Source organism: Lithobates pipiens, unplaced genomic scaffold, assembly GCF_037356315.1.
Source record: "Lithobates pipiens isolate NorthernLeopardFrog02 unplaced genomic scaffold, aLitPip1_a1.2 Scaffold_25, whole genome shotgun sequence".
NCBI lineage: Eukaryota > Metazoa > Chordata > Amphibia > Anura > Ranidae > Lithobates > Lithobates pipiens.
The window spans coordinates 1605138-1620501 of NW_027507787.1; the positions used below are offsets into that span (position 1 = coordinate 1605138).

The window sequence follows — 15364 nt, forward strand, 5'->3', positions numbered from 1 at the left end:
ACGGGGGATGTGCAGGGACAGAGGAAGAGGACGGGGGATGTGCGGGGACAGAGGAAGAGGACGGGGGATGTGCGGGGACAGAGGAAGAGGACGGGGGATGTGCGGGGACAGAGGAAGAGGACGGGGGATGTGCGGGGACAGAAGAGGACGGGGGATGTGCGGGGACAGAAGAAGAGGACGGGGGATGTGCGGGAACATAAGAAGAGGACGGGGGATGTGCGGGGACAGAAGAAGAGGACGGGACGGGGGATGTGCGGGGACAGAAGAAGAGGACGGGGGAATGTGCAGGGACAGAAGAGGACGGGGGATGTGCGGGGACAGAAGAAGAGGACGGGGGGATGTGCGGGGACAGAAGAAGACTGGGGATGTGCGGGAACAGAAGAAGAGGACGGGGGATGTGCGGGGACAGAAGAAGAGGACGGGGGATGTGCGGGGACAGAAGAACTCCGTGACTCCTCCAGAATTCATTCACTTGGGCTGACAGGCTGAACGCCGCGCTGGGGGTGACGTCAGCGCGCAGCTCTCCGCCGCCGGGTGTACCAAGATGGCCGCCAGCTCCGAAGCTAGGCCGAAGCCGCGGTCTTTCCTAAGGCCACGGCCCGCTCCGCGGATCACATGGTGCGGACCAACTAATCGATAATGAAAATCTTTGACAACGATTTTCATTATCGATTATTATCGATAATATCGATTAATCGTTTCAGCCCTAGTCTCCTTGTCCTCTGTACTGTGCAAGTGCTGCGCCTGTGCAGTACGAGGCAGACACTATCTGATGGGGGGACAGTTTTCGGCAGAACACCGATGCCTGTCAAATACTGTACCCTGTCAGATAGTGTACACATGACAAACATATTCCGAAAATATCCGAAGATGAACGGCGCCTGCGCCGTGAGTCCAGGTTGAAGCCCCACCATCCAAGTGGACATAGAGTTTGAATATTAAAGAGCCGAGCAAAGCGAGGCCGTGACCGAAGCGTGGCGAGCGAAGCGAGCCCACGAGGGGCCCTCTAACTATGTTCTATTGGATGGTGGGGCTTGCCCCTGGACTCACGGTGCAGGCGGCGTTCATCTTCGGAAGATTTTCCAAATCTCCTTGTGCTCCGCAAGCTCTGCGCCTGCACAGTACGGGGTGGACAGTATTCGATAGGCGGACCTTTTTGGACAGAACACCGGCACTGGCCTCCCTCTAGCTTCCCATCAAATTTACCAACACAGTAGCTTAGTTTGCGCGCGGTTTGGTTTTGACGGAAACCGGCGCATGCGCAATAGCAGACAAGGCTACTGTCTTCCATGGGATTCCGATCTTGCTGCTACAACACGACTTCTAAACTAACAGCCAGGAAACATTTCTCCGTCACTTGGTTCCCATCCACAGTTGTTCTCCTACGGAACACATTATCAGCGGACACTTCCGGCGGAAGTGGCACCCATGTGGTTGCTGTAATCTGGTGTGGAGTATAGCGGCTGGGTCTGGTGAGTGAGGGGTAATCCGTGCGGTATTGTTATCAGGTGATTAGTGTGGGGAGCGGTGCTCGGTGCACATCTCTATCGTCACCCTCATATATGAGCTGCCATCGTTGTCACAGAGGTGGGAGCTGACATGTTCAGGCACAGGACTTATCTCTGGAGACATTAGATCTCTACATTCTGTGACTGTACATCCATATCTATCATGGCCAGCTAAGTTGACATTGCAGTGTGCTCTCTGGAGTATTCCCCCCTCCATATGGACTGGTGATCCCTATTACCTGGGCTGAGAGTGGCGATCCCTATTACCTGGGCTGAGAGTGGCGATCCCTATTACCTGGGCTGAGAGTGGCGATCCCTATTACCTGGGCTGAGAGTGGCGATCCCTATTACCTGGGCTGAGAGTGGCGATCCCTATTACCTGGGCTGAGAGTGGCGATCCCTATTACCTGGGCTGAGAGTGGCGATCCCTATTACCTGGGCTGAGAGTGGCGATCCCTATTACCTGGGCTGAGAGTGGCGATCCCTATTACCTGGGCTGAGAGTGGCGATCCCTATTACCTGGGCTGAGAGTGGCGATCCCTATTACCTGGGCTGAGAGTGGCGATCCCTATTACCTGGGCTGAGAGTGGCGATCCCTAATACCTGGGCTGAGAGTGGCGATCCCTAATACCTGGGCTGAGAGTGGCGATCCCTAATACCTGGGCTGAGAGTGGCGATCCCTAATACCTGGGCTGAGAGTGGCGATCCCTAATACCTGGGCTGAGAGTGGCGATCCCTAATACCTGGGCTGAGAGTGGCGATCCCTAATACCTGGGCTGAGAGTCAGAGGAAAGGTCCAGTGATCACTAGAGGAGATTCTTCAATTTCAATCACCTATTACAGTGACTGCTGTCTATGATCTCCATCACACTAGCAGGCAGGGTTTGTAAAACTCCTACATAGTCACGTTTTTATTTTTTACCCCCCTCCCCCCGCCCCAACTTCTACCTTCTTTAGCTGCAGAGGGGGGCTGCACTTTTCCCAGCTGCAGTGCTTTTCTTCAAACCCGCAGAAGAATTATACCCGCTCTTCCTTTCATCGGGCATAGCACCTACCGAACGTGACCCATTTAAGTGAATGGTGCCACTCTGCAAGAGCCCTGCAGCTGCATGTAATCCATGTGCTGTGAAGAAGGGGTTAAAGCAGGCGTGAGAAAGCAATACAATACCTCCTCCACTACCTGTCTAATGCTTTCTGAAGTGTGATTCATATGTGGATTTCTCTTTAGAGATCAAAGCTCATATGAATGAGCCTTAAAGTGGTTGTAACCCTTACAACACACTTTGACCTACCTGTAGGTCCAAGAAATATCTCCTAAACCTACACGGTTTAGGAGATATTTGCCGAAAGACAGGCACCGGTGTCTATGGTGCACTGAGCGTGGCACCGTCAACGACGAAGATGCCGCGCGCATGCGTGGGAGTGACGTAATCGCGGCTTCGCCGAATGACAGCGGCGGAGCAGCAAGACACACCGAGAAGATGGATGCGCCGGACTACAGGGGACAGCGGTGACTTCGCTGGCTCCTGTGTCAGGTAAGTGACATATAATGGACTACTATGCGATGCACAGTAGTCCATTATGCTTTGCCTTTGCAGGGAATCAAAGAGGAAGTAAACTCATCAGGGTTTACTTCCTCTTTAAGACCCCTTTCACACCAAGCCGCCCATAGCGTCGGTGGTAAAACACCGCAATTTTTAGCGGCTTTTTACCGTCGGATTTGCGGTATATTTCGGCCGCTAGCGGGGGGCTTTTACCCCCCGCTAGCAGCCGAGAAAGGGTTAAAACCCCCGGCAATAGCGGTGTTTTGCCGGCGGTATTACAGCGCTGCCCCAATTGATTTCAATGGGGAGCAGCGGTGGAGGAGCGGTAAACAAACTGCTCCGCTCCAAAGAAGCTGCTGGCAGGACTTTTCCTGACGTCCTGCCAGCGCACCCTCTGGCTTTCACACTACAGACAATGGTGCAGCTGTTTTAGGGCGGATTGCAGGCACTATTTCTAATGCTATAGCGCCTGCAAAACGCCCTTGGTGTGAAAGGGGTCTTAAGCGGGTGTAAACTTGCTGATGTGTTTTTTTTTTTTTGTTTTTTTTTTAGACCTGCAAGGGAAAAGGCATAATGAGCTAGTATGCACCGCATACAGTAGAGCTGCACGATTCTGGGAAAAATGAGAATCACAATTCTTTTGCTTAGAATGAAGATCACGATTCTCAAAAACTGTTTTATTTGAAAAAATTACAATCCCCCCACATAGGGGCATGCTAAGGGTTGTAGTGCCCCCATAAACCAGAATCATGCTGGGGGGGGGGGGGTTATAGTCCTGTAAGCCAAAATTAAGCCCGTAAGCCAAAATTAGTCATGCTGGGGGTTATAGTCCTCAGTACACCACCTCCTATAGGGCCTTATGGCAGTCAGTCTTCAGGTAGTTTATATTGCCCCATATAGGGCCATAATCCCCATAAGTAATGCTGGGGGTTGCAGTGCTCCATAATATAGAATCAGCCATGGTGGGGGTTGTAGTCCTCTGTACACCAGCCTCATTACTTTACAACTCACCCTATGGGCCATGCTGCAGTGTCCACTCCAGGTCTCAGTACTGTATGTCACCACCCTCCTAGAATCAGCCATGCTGGTAGTTGTAGACCAACATCACAGTGCGCACTCACTGCTGTTTCCCGGCCATTGTACCCGCCCAGGCAGTGGCTCGCCGCATCATGCGCTGCGATGACTGACATCAGTTCTGATATCTGCCATTTTCGTTCCACGCTGGTTACGTGGAACGGGGCGCTAAACGAAAATCGCGGGTCATCCACCAGATTGTAGATCACGTGAGGGGGGAGAATCGGGATCGTGATCTTTTCGCGATTAATCATGCACCTCTACTTACTGGCTCATTATGAAATACTTACCTTAGAACAAGGCCCCGACATCTCACCCGATCCACGCCGAGGGAGCTGACATGTTCCCTCGGCGTGTCTTCCGGCTATCGCAGCTTCGGCGCTGTGAGAGGCCAGAGCCGCGATATCGTCACTCCAAGAAGGAGATTTCTTTCCGGCAGGGTATGGCGTCTGCCGGGCTTCCAGCGGAGAAACCCCCGTGCGCATGCGCCGCTGCAGTCAGCGGCTCATTGCTAGGGGAAAATCTCCTAAACCGTATTGGTTTAGGAGATTTTTTTTCCCCCCTACAGGTAAGCCTTATTATAGGCTTACCTGTAGGTAAAAGTGAAAAAAAAAAAAACACGATATAACCGCTTTAAGGGCTTATGCACACACCCTTTGGGTCCAGGGTAAGGATGAGCTCCGGCGCATTCGCACACTCCACGTGCAGAGCCGGAAGTCAGCGCTGCGCTAATCACAGGCAGGGAGACATTGCCCCATCTCTGCAGCTGCACATCGTGGCAATGTCTCACTGCCTGTGATTAGTGCAGCGCTGCGCCGACTTCCTGGCCGGCTCTGCACGTGGAGAGTGCGAACGCGCCAGTGCTCATCCTTAGTCCAGGGGCACACACCCGTCCCTGACCACAGGTAATTGCTCCATGTTATATTACATGCAGACATTGTCAGCCGGACATTGATCTGTTCAGGCTTCCTGTCTATGGTTGATCAGAAACACCTGGGCATATCTGTCCCAGAAATGTGCTGATCTGGACAGCGAGGGGCGGTGTGCATGAGCCCTAAGTATGGGCATTTGTTGGTGACCTCTTATTGTAAATGGAAAGTTTTACGTAGGATAAAGTGTATTGGCGTTATTCTACATTCATTTGTCCACCTTGGAATGTTGCCATGTCCATACACCAAAGCTGATTATGCATCTTCATTTTATTCTTTAGGCATAGACCTCTAAACACTTCTGAATATGGAGGACCAAAAAGACCAAAAGAAACACCGCAAGAAAAACAGCGGCACAAAAGCAAACAAGAAAAAGAATCGTCACCAGGCAGAAGCGGGAGTCGGTGCAGAAGAAGATGCCAGAAAAAGGAACCCGAAAGCCTTTGCAGTCCAATCTGCTGTGCGCATGGCAAGGAACTTCCACAGGTGAGCTAATATTACACAATATTCGTGGCCTCTAAATATACGTTAACCACTTCAGCTCTGGATGGTTTACCCCTCTTTATGATCAGGCCATTTTTTTTGTGATAAGTCACTGCATTAATTTAAGTGAAAATTGTGCGGTCGTTCAATGCTGTACCCGAATTAAATGTTTGTCCCTTTTTATTCCTGCAAATAGTGCTTTCTTTTGGTGGTATTTGATCACCTCTGCTATTTTTATTTTTTGTGCTATATATAAAAAAGACCAACAATTTTGAAACCCCCCCCCCCCCCCAATATTTTTTACTTTCTGCTATAAAACATATCCAAAAAAAATCTTCATCAATTTACAAAAAAAAAAATCCCAGTAAGCATATATTGGTTTGTGCAAAAGGTATATAGTCTACAAACTATGGGGGATATATATATATATATATATATATATTTTTTTTTACGAGTAATGGCGGCTTATAGCGGGATTGCAATATTGCAGCAGACAAATCAGACACCTGACACTTTTTTGGCACTAGTGACACTAATGCAGTGCTAAAAATATGCACTGTCACTGTACTAATGACATTTGCAGGGAAGGGATTAATATCTGGGGCTATCAAAGGGTTCAATGTGTTCCTAGGGAGTGCTTGCTAACAGTGGTGAATGTGCTTGTACTGTGGGAAGGCAGAGAATCTGTGTTCCTGCTTAGGAAAAACACGGGATCACTACATTCCCTTCTGACAGAAAGGTGATCTGCCTTGTTAACATTGGCAGACTGCCATTCTGCTTCTCTCTGGAGCTATCGACGGGTCACAGGCGGTGCGTGCCCCAGACCTGGAAGTGTCAGATAATGCACTAGGTATGTGACCTGGCACAGAGCAGCCATCTGCCGCAGTATATGTGCGTGGGTCACAGTTAAAGAGGAGCAACTGTCATCCCCCCCAAAATAAAGTCAGTAGCTATAAATACTGTAGCTACTGACTTTTACTACAAGGACACCTATGTGTCCAGTGATCCAGCGCTGTCTTTGCCCGAGCAAATTCTTCAATCGGCTTAGTTTCCAGGTGCCGACATGTTAAAGTGGATCTTCATCCAAGCTGGGAAGTTCCAATTTAAGACCTTCTCCCCCACTCCTTTAAGATATGACACTTTTGTTTTTGGTGGATTTGGCCTTGAGTACCTGGTTTTGACAGGAACTCGCTCTCAGGTTGCTTAAAAGATCCGTTCAGAAGTTTACCTTTTACCTGCGCCCCCCCCCCCCATTCCCACAGTCTTCTGGGACATGTCACAGGGCCCAGAAGACTGCGGGACCATTAGTGCCCAGCGCAACTCACACATGCACAGTGGGCACCTGGCTGTGAAGTGGCAATCTGTCACAGCCGAGTGCCCACAGTTAAGATGCGGGGAACCGAAGACTGGTGGAAAAATTGGGGGGGAGGGGTTTAGATTGCTATGTGTCTGTATTTTATAGTGCCCATTACTGAGGAATGACAATCATTTATTGTTAATGTATTTCTTAGTGTATTTGTAATTCTAGGTCTGTCAGTAATTTGTTCAATATTATATATCAGGGCTTGACAAATTTGCTTTGCATCTAAGAGCCAGTTAAAAAAGCTAGGAGCCGTTTTATTTAACTAATAAAGATTACGTGTAGAACATGTAACATGTTCCTGAAGGTGAACTTATCCTTTAACCCTTTGGCTGCCAGAACCGTTTTTGCTTTTTTTTTTTTGCACACGTTTAAAAAATAATTTTAGGCCTGAAGATTACATAAAACCCCAAAACATATTTTTTTCTGAAACTGCATATTTATTTTAGCACTAGTCCACAAATAAGTGTCACTTGGTGTCTGGTTTGTCTGCCGCAATATCGCAGTCCCACTATAAGGCGCTGATCTATGCCATTACTAATAAAAATTCTATAAAAATATCCCATAGATTGTAGACGCTATAACTTTTGTCCAAACCAATCAATATACGCTTATTGGGATTTTTTTTTTCCCCAAAAAGGGGAAAGCGGAATACATATTGTCCCAAACTGATAAAGAAATGTAGATGAGATATATATATATATATATATATATATATATATATATATATATATATAAATATATATATTTTTTTACATCTTTTTATTGGGTGGGTTTTATAACAAAGTAAAAATTATATATTTTTTTAAATTGTTAGTCTTTTTTTTTTTTTTTTTTTTTGTTTATAACGCAAAAAAATATTTGGTACATTCTCAGTTAAAGTAGCTCTGTGCCATATTGCAAAAAATGGCCTGGTCATGAAGGGGGGGGTAAACCTTCCGGAGCTGAAGTGGCTAATGAGCTTTTAAACCCTTGCAGGGTGGGAGGTAGTTGTTCTTATTGATTTATTATTTTTAAAAGTGCTGCATTCTTTTTATATCTTCTGGCGTTCAGCTAAATCTAATGCTGCGTACACATGACCGGGCTTTCCGGCAGACTTGATCCGACTGTATTCCCGACGGATTTCGGCAGAGCTCCGACAGACTTTCCAAAAAGAACGGACTTGGCCACACACGAACGGACTAAGTCTGTTCCAAAGTCCGTTCGTTTTGAACGTGATGACGTAAGAAGGGACTAAAAAAAGAAGTTCAATAACCAGTAGCCAATAGCTTCCCTTGCATCGTATTTGGTCCGTTGGACCAGCATACAGACTAACAGTTTTCCCGATAGGAATTGAGTCCTCTGGACAGATTTGAAACATGTTGGTTTTCCAGGTCCGTTGGATTTTTAAAAGGAAAAACGATCAGATTAGCCCACATACGATCGGATTGTCCGGACTGATTCCGTCGGACCTAGTCTGCGGAAAATCCAGTCGTGTGTACGCGGCATTAGAATCCACCCATCGCTCCAGGAATCTCTTCTCACTTGCTGCATTCTCAGTTAAATTAAATGAAAACATTAAAAAGGATGGTAAGATCTTTCAACTCATGGCATATGAGAACTTTTTGAAATTGTCAAGAAGATAGTAGACGGCTAGAACGCAGATGCCGAGAATGTAAAAACATCCAACAATATATATTGCTTAATAATGAACAAAACTTGTAGGTGTCAATGAGCCAGGTAATATCTCTACGGGCTGCAAAACAATAAGCAGGTCCAAACTTAAAGTCTGAATCAACAACAAAAATTTACAACAAGGAAAGAGAAAGTAAGGATGTCCACAGAAGGAGGATGGGAGCGAGAGGTAGAATAAGCGGAAGGGGAATAAGCCTCGGGGATGCCCAAAGCCTGCACCCCAATCCTGGACTAGTTATAGCTCTTCATGGACAATGACGGATGAGCATATTATATCCATGGGGTCCATATCCGTGAGAATTTAGGTAAGATCTTTCATAATGACTCCAAGTATGAGCACAGGGGTCTCTCCACCAGAGTCCACAAGTGATACAAGAAACTTTTACTACTACCAAGCTGTTGTAAAATAAATAAATCTGTCTAATGCTATTCTACTATAGGACACAGGATCTCAAGACTAAAAAGCATCACATCCCAGTTGTGGACCGAACCCCCTTAGAGCCTCCTCCTGTGGTTGTGGTAGTTGTTGGACCCCCAAAAGTTGGAAAGAGCACCTTGATCCGCTGTCTAATTAAAAACTTTACCAAGCAGAAGCTGAGTGAAATTCGTGGACCTGTGACCATTGTTTCTGGTAAGATTGGTAGCTTTGTGGATTAACGTTGTAAATCTACTTTATAGAGCAGTATGTTTTTATATGTCTGATAATTCTAATACAATCACTGTTGTTCTCAAGAGATTCTATATTTCATGAAAACGCTGCCATTTTAGTTAGTTTGGCTATGTGTTTTTTTTTTTTTTCTTTTTTTTCTTTATATCTGTGAAGGAAAGAATGTGAAATGTATTTATATTAGATACATTCTTACTGCTCTTCGCTCACATGGGTGCATTAGCAGTCATAGTGGATGTTCCAGCCATTTTGTTTTACTTGTGGTGACATCCATTTTTTTTATTTATTTTTTTTGTGTAGGGAAAAAGCGCCGCCTTACCATCATAGAATGCGGCTGTGATATAAATACCATGATAGACCTGGCTAAAGTAGCAGATCTGGTAAGAAAACGTTTGTTTCTTTTCTTATTCTATGTCAGGTCAATAAAATGACATCCAAACTACTAGCTTTACACATATAAAAATCTGCAGTTTTTGTATTACCACTCAAAGGAAGCGTTGATGGCAGATTTTACACTTTTTTTTTATGTTACTTTTTTGATAAGAAAAATTTCTAATTTATACATGACTGATTAACCACTTAAGGTCTGAATGACGGCTACAGAGCGGACCTCAATTTCCCGGAGGCCGTCATAGGACGTTCTTCCCTGTGCACACTCCCTGAGCTGTGATCACGAGTCACTGAGACTCGGGTGATCACCGATCCGAGTAAGGGGCCCCTTACCATGTCATCAGCTGTCAGACAATGACAGCTGATCACATGATGTAAACAAAAGCTTGGTAATCAGTTTGATTTTTTTTTTCTCCTCGCGCTATCAGCGTGAGGAGGAAAAAAAAGCCGATCACTGGCTTATGTTAAAGGGACATTGATCCCGGAGATTAAGGAACACAGACACCTCATCTGTGCCAATCAGTACCCCCTACAGTGCCACCTGTTATTGCCACCTGCCAGTGCCCACCAGTGTCACCTATCAATGCCCATAAGTGCCACCTATCAATGCTCACCAGTGGTGCCAATCAGTGCCACCCATTATTGCCACCCATCGGTGCCCATTATTGCCACCCATCGGTGCCCATTATTGCCACCCATTGGTGCCCATCACTGCTGCCTCATCAGCGTACATCAATGAAGGAGAAAAAAATACCTGTTTGCAAAATTTTATGACAAAATATAAAAAAAAAAAAATTTCTGTGTTTTTCAATTTTTTTAACTTAAAAAAAAAAAAACGCAGAGGTGATCAAGTACCACCAAAAGAAAGCTCTATTTGTGGGGAAAAAATTATATAAATGTAATTTAGGTAGTTTTGTATGACCGCGCAATTGTCATTCAAATTGCCTCAGCACTGAAAATTGGTCTGGAGGGGGGGGGGGGGGGGGGTTGGGGGTTAAGTGCTCAGTAAGCAAGTGGAATTCACCCCTTTCAGCTAGGACAAATAGATCCGTGACTTGCACTGCAGCCACTGTACAGCTTGGTCGAGAATACACCCACGGCCTACTGATCGATTAGCGAAGGAGTAGCAGCACACTGATATAGTTACATAGTTAGGTTGGGAAAAAACAGACGGATGTCCATCTAGTTCAACCAATAAAAGAAGGTCATCACTCTGCTCACTTTGCTCGCTCCTCTTGTCAGTATGTTTACTTTCAACATGAATACATGCAGGAGAGCCTGACTGGCTTGCATGCTGCTACTTGATTCTTGAGATCCTGTCCAAGGGATTACAGGAGGCTTATAGCAAGACCTATACATGGCCATATATGCTAGTTGGATTTTAACCATTTGCCTACTAGGCACTTGACACCCCCCCCCCCCTTTTCTGCCCAGGCCAATTTTCAGTTTTCAGTGAATGACAATTTTGCGGTCTGGTAACCCTGTACCCAAACAACATTTTTTTGAGACAGAGCTCTCTTTTTGTGGTATTTAATCACCACTCACTGGGTTTTTTTTTTAATATTTTGCTAAACAAATGAAAAGACAGAAGATTTTGAAGAAAAAAAACATTATATATTTTTTGATATAAAAATTGGTAAAGTAATTTTTCTCCCTCACTGATGTGTGCTGATGAAGCTGCATTGATAGCCACTAATAGGCATCACTGATGGGCACTGTTGGGACTGCACTGATCAGTGCCCTGATTATCAGTGTTTATGTCCCCTGTGTGGATTTGCTGGTTATCGGCTCTCCTCTCTTCACAGGCTGTCAGTGTGAGGACAGGACTGCCAATAACTGGCTAATAAGGTTTACATCGTGTTCAGCTGATCACATGGTAATGAGCCACTGTGGCTCTTTACTCTGATCCGTGATCATCGTTGTCCAAATGGCACAACAATCGCAGATCCCTGCAAATGTTCGACCACGGGAGAACCCCCTCCCCCCGGAAATATGCAACTGCACTGTAGCCATCGTTTGGTTATAGAGCAATCGGGAAGTTAAAATACATTTTATGGCTTTATAATAATTACACAAATTAATTGAGGATTTTTGTCTGTTATTTATATTTACCATTTCCTCTTCTATCTCACTCATCTGTTATGAGTTCTACAGTTCTTTTAAATTCCTGAGTGTATGTATTATAAGAATTGACCGTATTCATTGAGATGCCTTGACTTTCATTTGAAGTTGCACACCGAAGTGCCTACTTTTTTGCTGTGTTATTTGAAATATTTGTATATCGTTTTCATTGGACAATAAATGTCTATTAGTGAGCCTTTACTTTAGTGCACATAATCAAAATGAACTGCCTGGTTGAGCTGAATCGGAAGATTATTTTTGACTTTTTTATTGCTTTATTATGATTGCAGAGACAAGCCCAATTCCTTATCTCGTGGCTTTCATAATCTGCTAAACTGTGGTTTACTAAATGAAATGTTTACTGAACTGTGTGTGTCGGTGACTGTATACCTAATTTTCCAATGGTGCCTGCTGTTCAGGCGTTCAGTAATACATCTTAAAGGACATAACATACAGGGATATGGGAAATCGTTATAGACACTGATACACACACCTACACAGGTTGAACTGGATAGACGATTGTCTTTTATTTTTATTTTTTTTCAGCCTTATCAACTATGTTACTATGTAATTCCATGGTGTCGATAGTTAAGTCCTCGTATGCAAACTGTATATGGTTTCTTTATTAAAAAATAATAGTTGCGCATAACGTGCAACCATAATGAGAAATGTCAACTACCCAATGTCTTGGCCTTGCTGTATCACAAGATGTGTGCTGTTTAGAGGTATGGGATAATATGAAGCCTATAGATTAAAACTTACATATTTTTTTTTCTCCCTTATTTCAAATAGGTATTAATGCTCATAGATGCAAGCTTTGGATTTGAGATGGAGACTTTTGAGTTCCTGAACATCTGCCAGGTCCATGGTTTTCCAAAAATAATGGGGGTTCTAACCCACCTGGACTCTTTTAAGAACAACAAGAAATTGCGCAAGGTCAAGAAAAGGCTGAAGCATAGGTTCTGGACTGAAGTTTATCAGGTATACGATAAGATTATATATATATATATATAAGAAACTAATACTAGGGATGACAGATGCTTTTTTTTTTACCTATTGTTTAAAACAACGTTTGCTTAATTTTTATCCAAAATAATGTCTGCATATAGTACGTGCGTATATGGTCCAATACTAAAGTACTACTGTAGAGAAGAGTATTGTATTCCTTTAACTGTATGTGGTTCATACCTGTAATTATAGTATTCACTATAACATGTAGTGTATATTCCATTTTTGTTTCCCAGGCTTTTGTTTGGATTTTTTTTCCCCCACATTTGAGCGCAGAGCAAACTGTCTAGGAAAAGAGACAATTACAGGTGTTGGGACATACCATATAATTCTGCTTGCTCATAATTGTTAGTGTTTGTGGTTCAAACTTTTTTCCCAAAAGAAAAAGATGGAAACTGTTCTAAAAAGTGTTAGCTGGATTTGGACTTTAAAAGAAGTGTATGGTTAAAAAAACAAAACAAAAATCATACTCGCCTAGATGGCTGCTGCGGCAGTGCCCAGCGACTTCTAAGACTGAGAATGGAACAATCAAACAGCCTTTGGTCTTCAGCCTGCAGAGAGCTGGTTACTGTAAGCCGGTCCAGGCTCTGAGCGGCTCCTGACCATAAGGCCAAGATCATTTCAGAGCCTGGACTGGGTCTGTAATGTCAGCTGACAGGCTTTAGCCCACTGTCGGGTGAAAACGCGTCATAGGTGTGTAGAATGAACTGCACTCCTGTGATCCATAGAAGTATAGCCCAAAAAGCTGTGGCTATACTTTCTCCTTTTTATAAATTTTTTTTATTATTTTTTGTCTTTATTTAAATCCATTGAAAACCTTCTTGTTCATCTAAGATTACCCTGTCCACAGTATGACTTCTGTCGCTCCGTAAATTCACTTTTTATGTTTTAGATAGTTGCTGCAAGGTTTTTCTTTACTTTCTATCATGATGGAAATACGTAGACTGCCTTGTCTTCTGGTGCCCTAGGAAAATGTCTGGCTTGCCTAGCAGATGTCCTACTCTGCTAATAAATATTGGTGCACCAAGGATAGTGCCCAGTGTCGAGGTTTATTGAGCATCCCACCTTAACACTCATTAGAGACTTAAACCCTCTATTGATATATGATAAAACATTGTCATTTATTATTAAGTAATGTAAACTGAGGATGATTTTTACTTTATAGGGTGCCAAGCTTTTCTATCTCTCTGGGATGGTGTATGCAGAGTACCAAAAACAAGAAATACGTAACCTGGGACGGTTTATCTCTGTCATGAAATTTCGCCCACTGACCTGGCAGACGTCTCATCCTTATGTTCTAGCAGACAGGTAAGATGATGGTGTTTTTTTTTTTTTTTTCTTCCCCTGAGCCGCTGTAAACAAGCAAAATGCTTTCTGTTATTGTTTGTAATACGTGACTGAGTTATGATATTGTGGTAAATCAGTTTTTTTTGTTTTTTTTGGGGGGGAAAAAGGCTAATCCTGTCAAACGGGACTTGACAAATCCCAGGTGCCGGGTCCCATAGAGACTAAAAATTGCATCCTGGCACCTGGGCTTTTGTCAGCTCATTCCCAGAGATGAGAAATTCCTACTACCGATGCCCTGGACATGGAGTGCTGGGCAGCTGGTTGCGGACTGCGATGTCTGCTAGTTCTGGGAGGGAGTCTTCTGACATCCTCACAGAAACCCCACCCACCCCTCCGCGCCCCTGGGGAGCACATTGAAACCCCACCCACCCCTCCGCGCCCCTGGGGAGCACATCCAAAGGACACAATTGATTACAGATCGAGGTAAAGGGCCAATCACAGCGGCCCTTTATTATGTGATCAGCTGTTTCCAATCACAGCTGATCACATTGTAAGGACAGCAGGTAACCGGCAACTCCGACAGGCACACTTACACTGATTATCAGTGCCTGCTCATCAGTTCCGCCTATCAGTGCAGTAGAGAAAAAAAATATCTTATTTGCAAAACTTTTTCAATTAATTAAGAAGCATTTTAGTTTTTTTTTTTGGTTCAAAATTTGCAGTGTTTTTTGTTTTGTTTTGTTTAGCAAAACATAAATAAAAACACCAAAAGAAAGCTGTCTAATGATGAAAAAAAAATCATATGTGTAGTCTTGCATGACCACTCAATTGTCATGTAAAGTGTGATGGTGCTGAAAGCTGAAAAAGGAAGGGGATGAAAGTGTTAAAGGCCCTTCCTCTTTCCCTTTTTTTATTTTTTTTCCTCCAAGCATCTTCCAGGACAGCCCATGAGACCTAGGGCTCCTCCTACCAGGACAGGAAACGTGTTACCCCCACCAGATAAAAGGGCGGTTTTCCAGGCCCCATGACAATTTATAGTCTTTCCTCCAGACAGGGAGTAACATGTTGCTGGAACCTGGTCCCCTAGGTCTTATGAGCAGGGGCTCTGAATGGCTGTTTGGGGCATGTCACTAACCTTTTCTCCTCTGCCAGAAGCAGGAAGTTGGCTTTGCTGCTGTCTCCTGTTCTCAGTTGCCTGGAGAGGGCCAGGACCGGGGTGATGTCGGCACCCAAGCTCAGTGCATTGCACTAAGGCTCATGGAGAGCGGCGGTGTCCTTTCCCAGCTGGCAGTGTGGCTGGTATGTGCAGGGGAAAGACG

At 44.6% G+C, this 15364-nt stretch overlaps 1 protein-coding gene across 1 annotated transcript in view; it reads left to right on the plus strand.

The window, feature by feature from the left end:
- Positions 1–1347: 1347 nt before the first annotated feature.
- Positions 1348–15364, plus strand: part of BMS1 (BMS1 ribosome biogenesis factor) — a 59391-nt gene continuing 45374 nt past the window's right edge. Inside the window, exons 1-6 of the mRNA XM_077453956.1 lie at positions 1348–1472; positions 5337–5541; positions 9013–9203; positions 9540–9619; positions 12543–12731; positions 13924–14066. Coding sequence (XP_077310082.1) covers positions 5363–5541; positions 9013–9203; positions 9540–9619; positions 12543–12731; positions 13924–14066 — 782 coding nt within the window. The 5' untranslated portion in view covers positions 1348–1472; positions 5337–5362. The remainder of the gene's footprint in view (positions 1473–5336; positions 5542–9012; positions 9204–9539; positions 9620–12542; positions 12732–13923; positions 14067–15364) is intronic.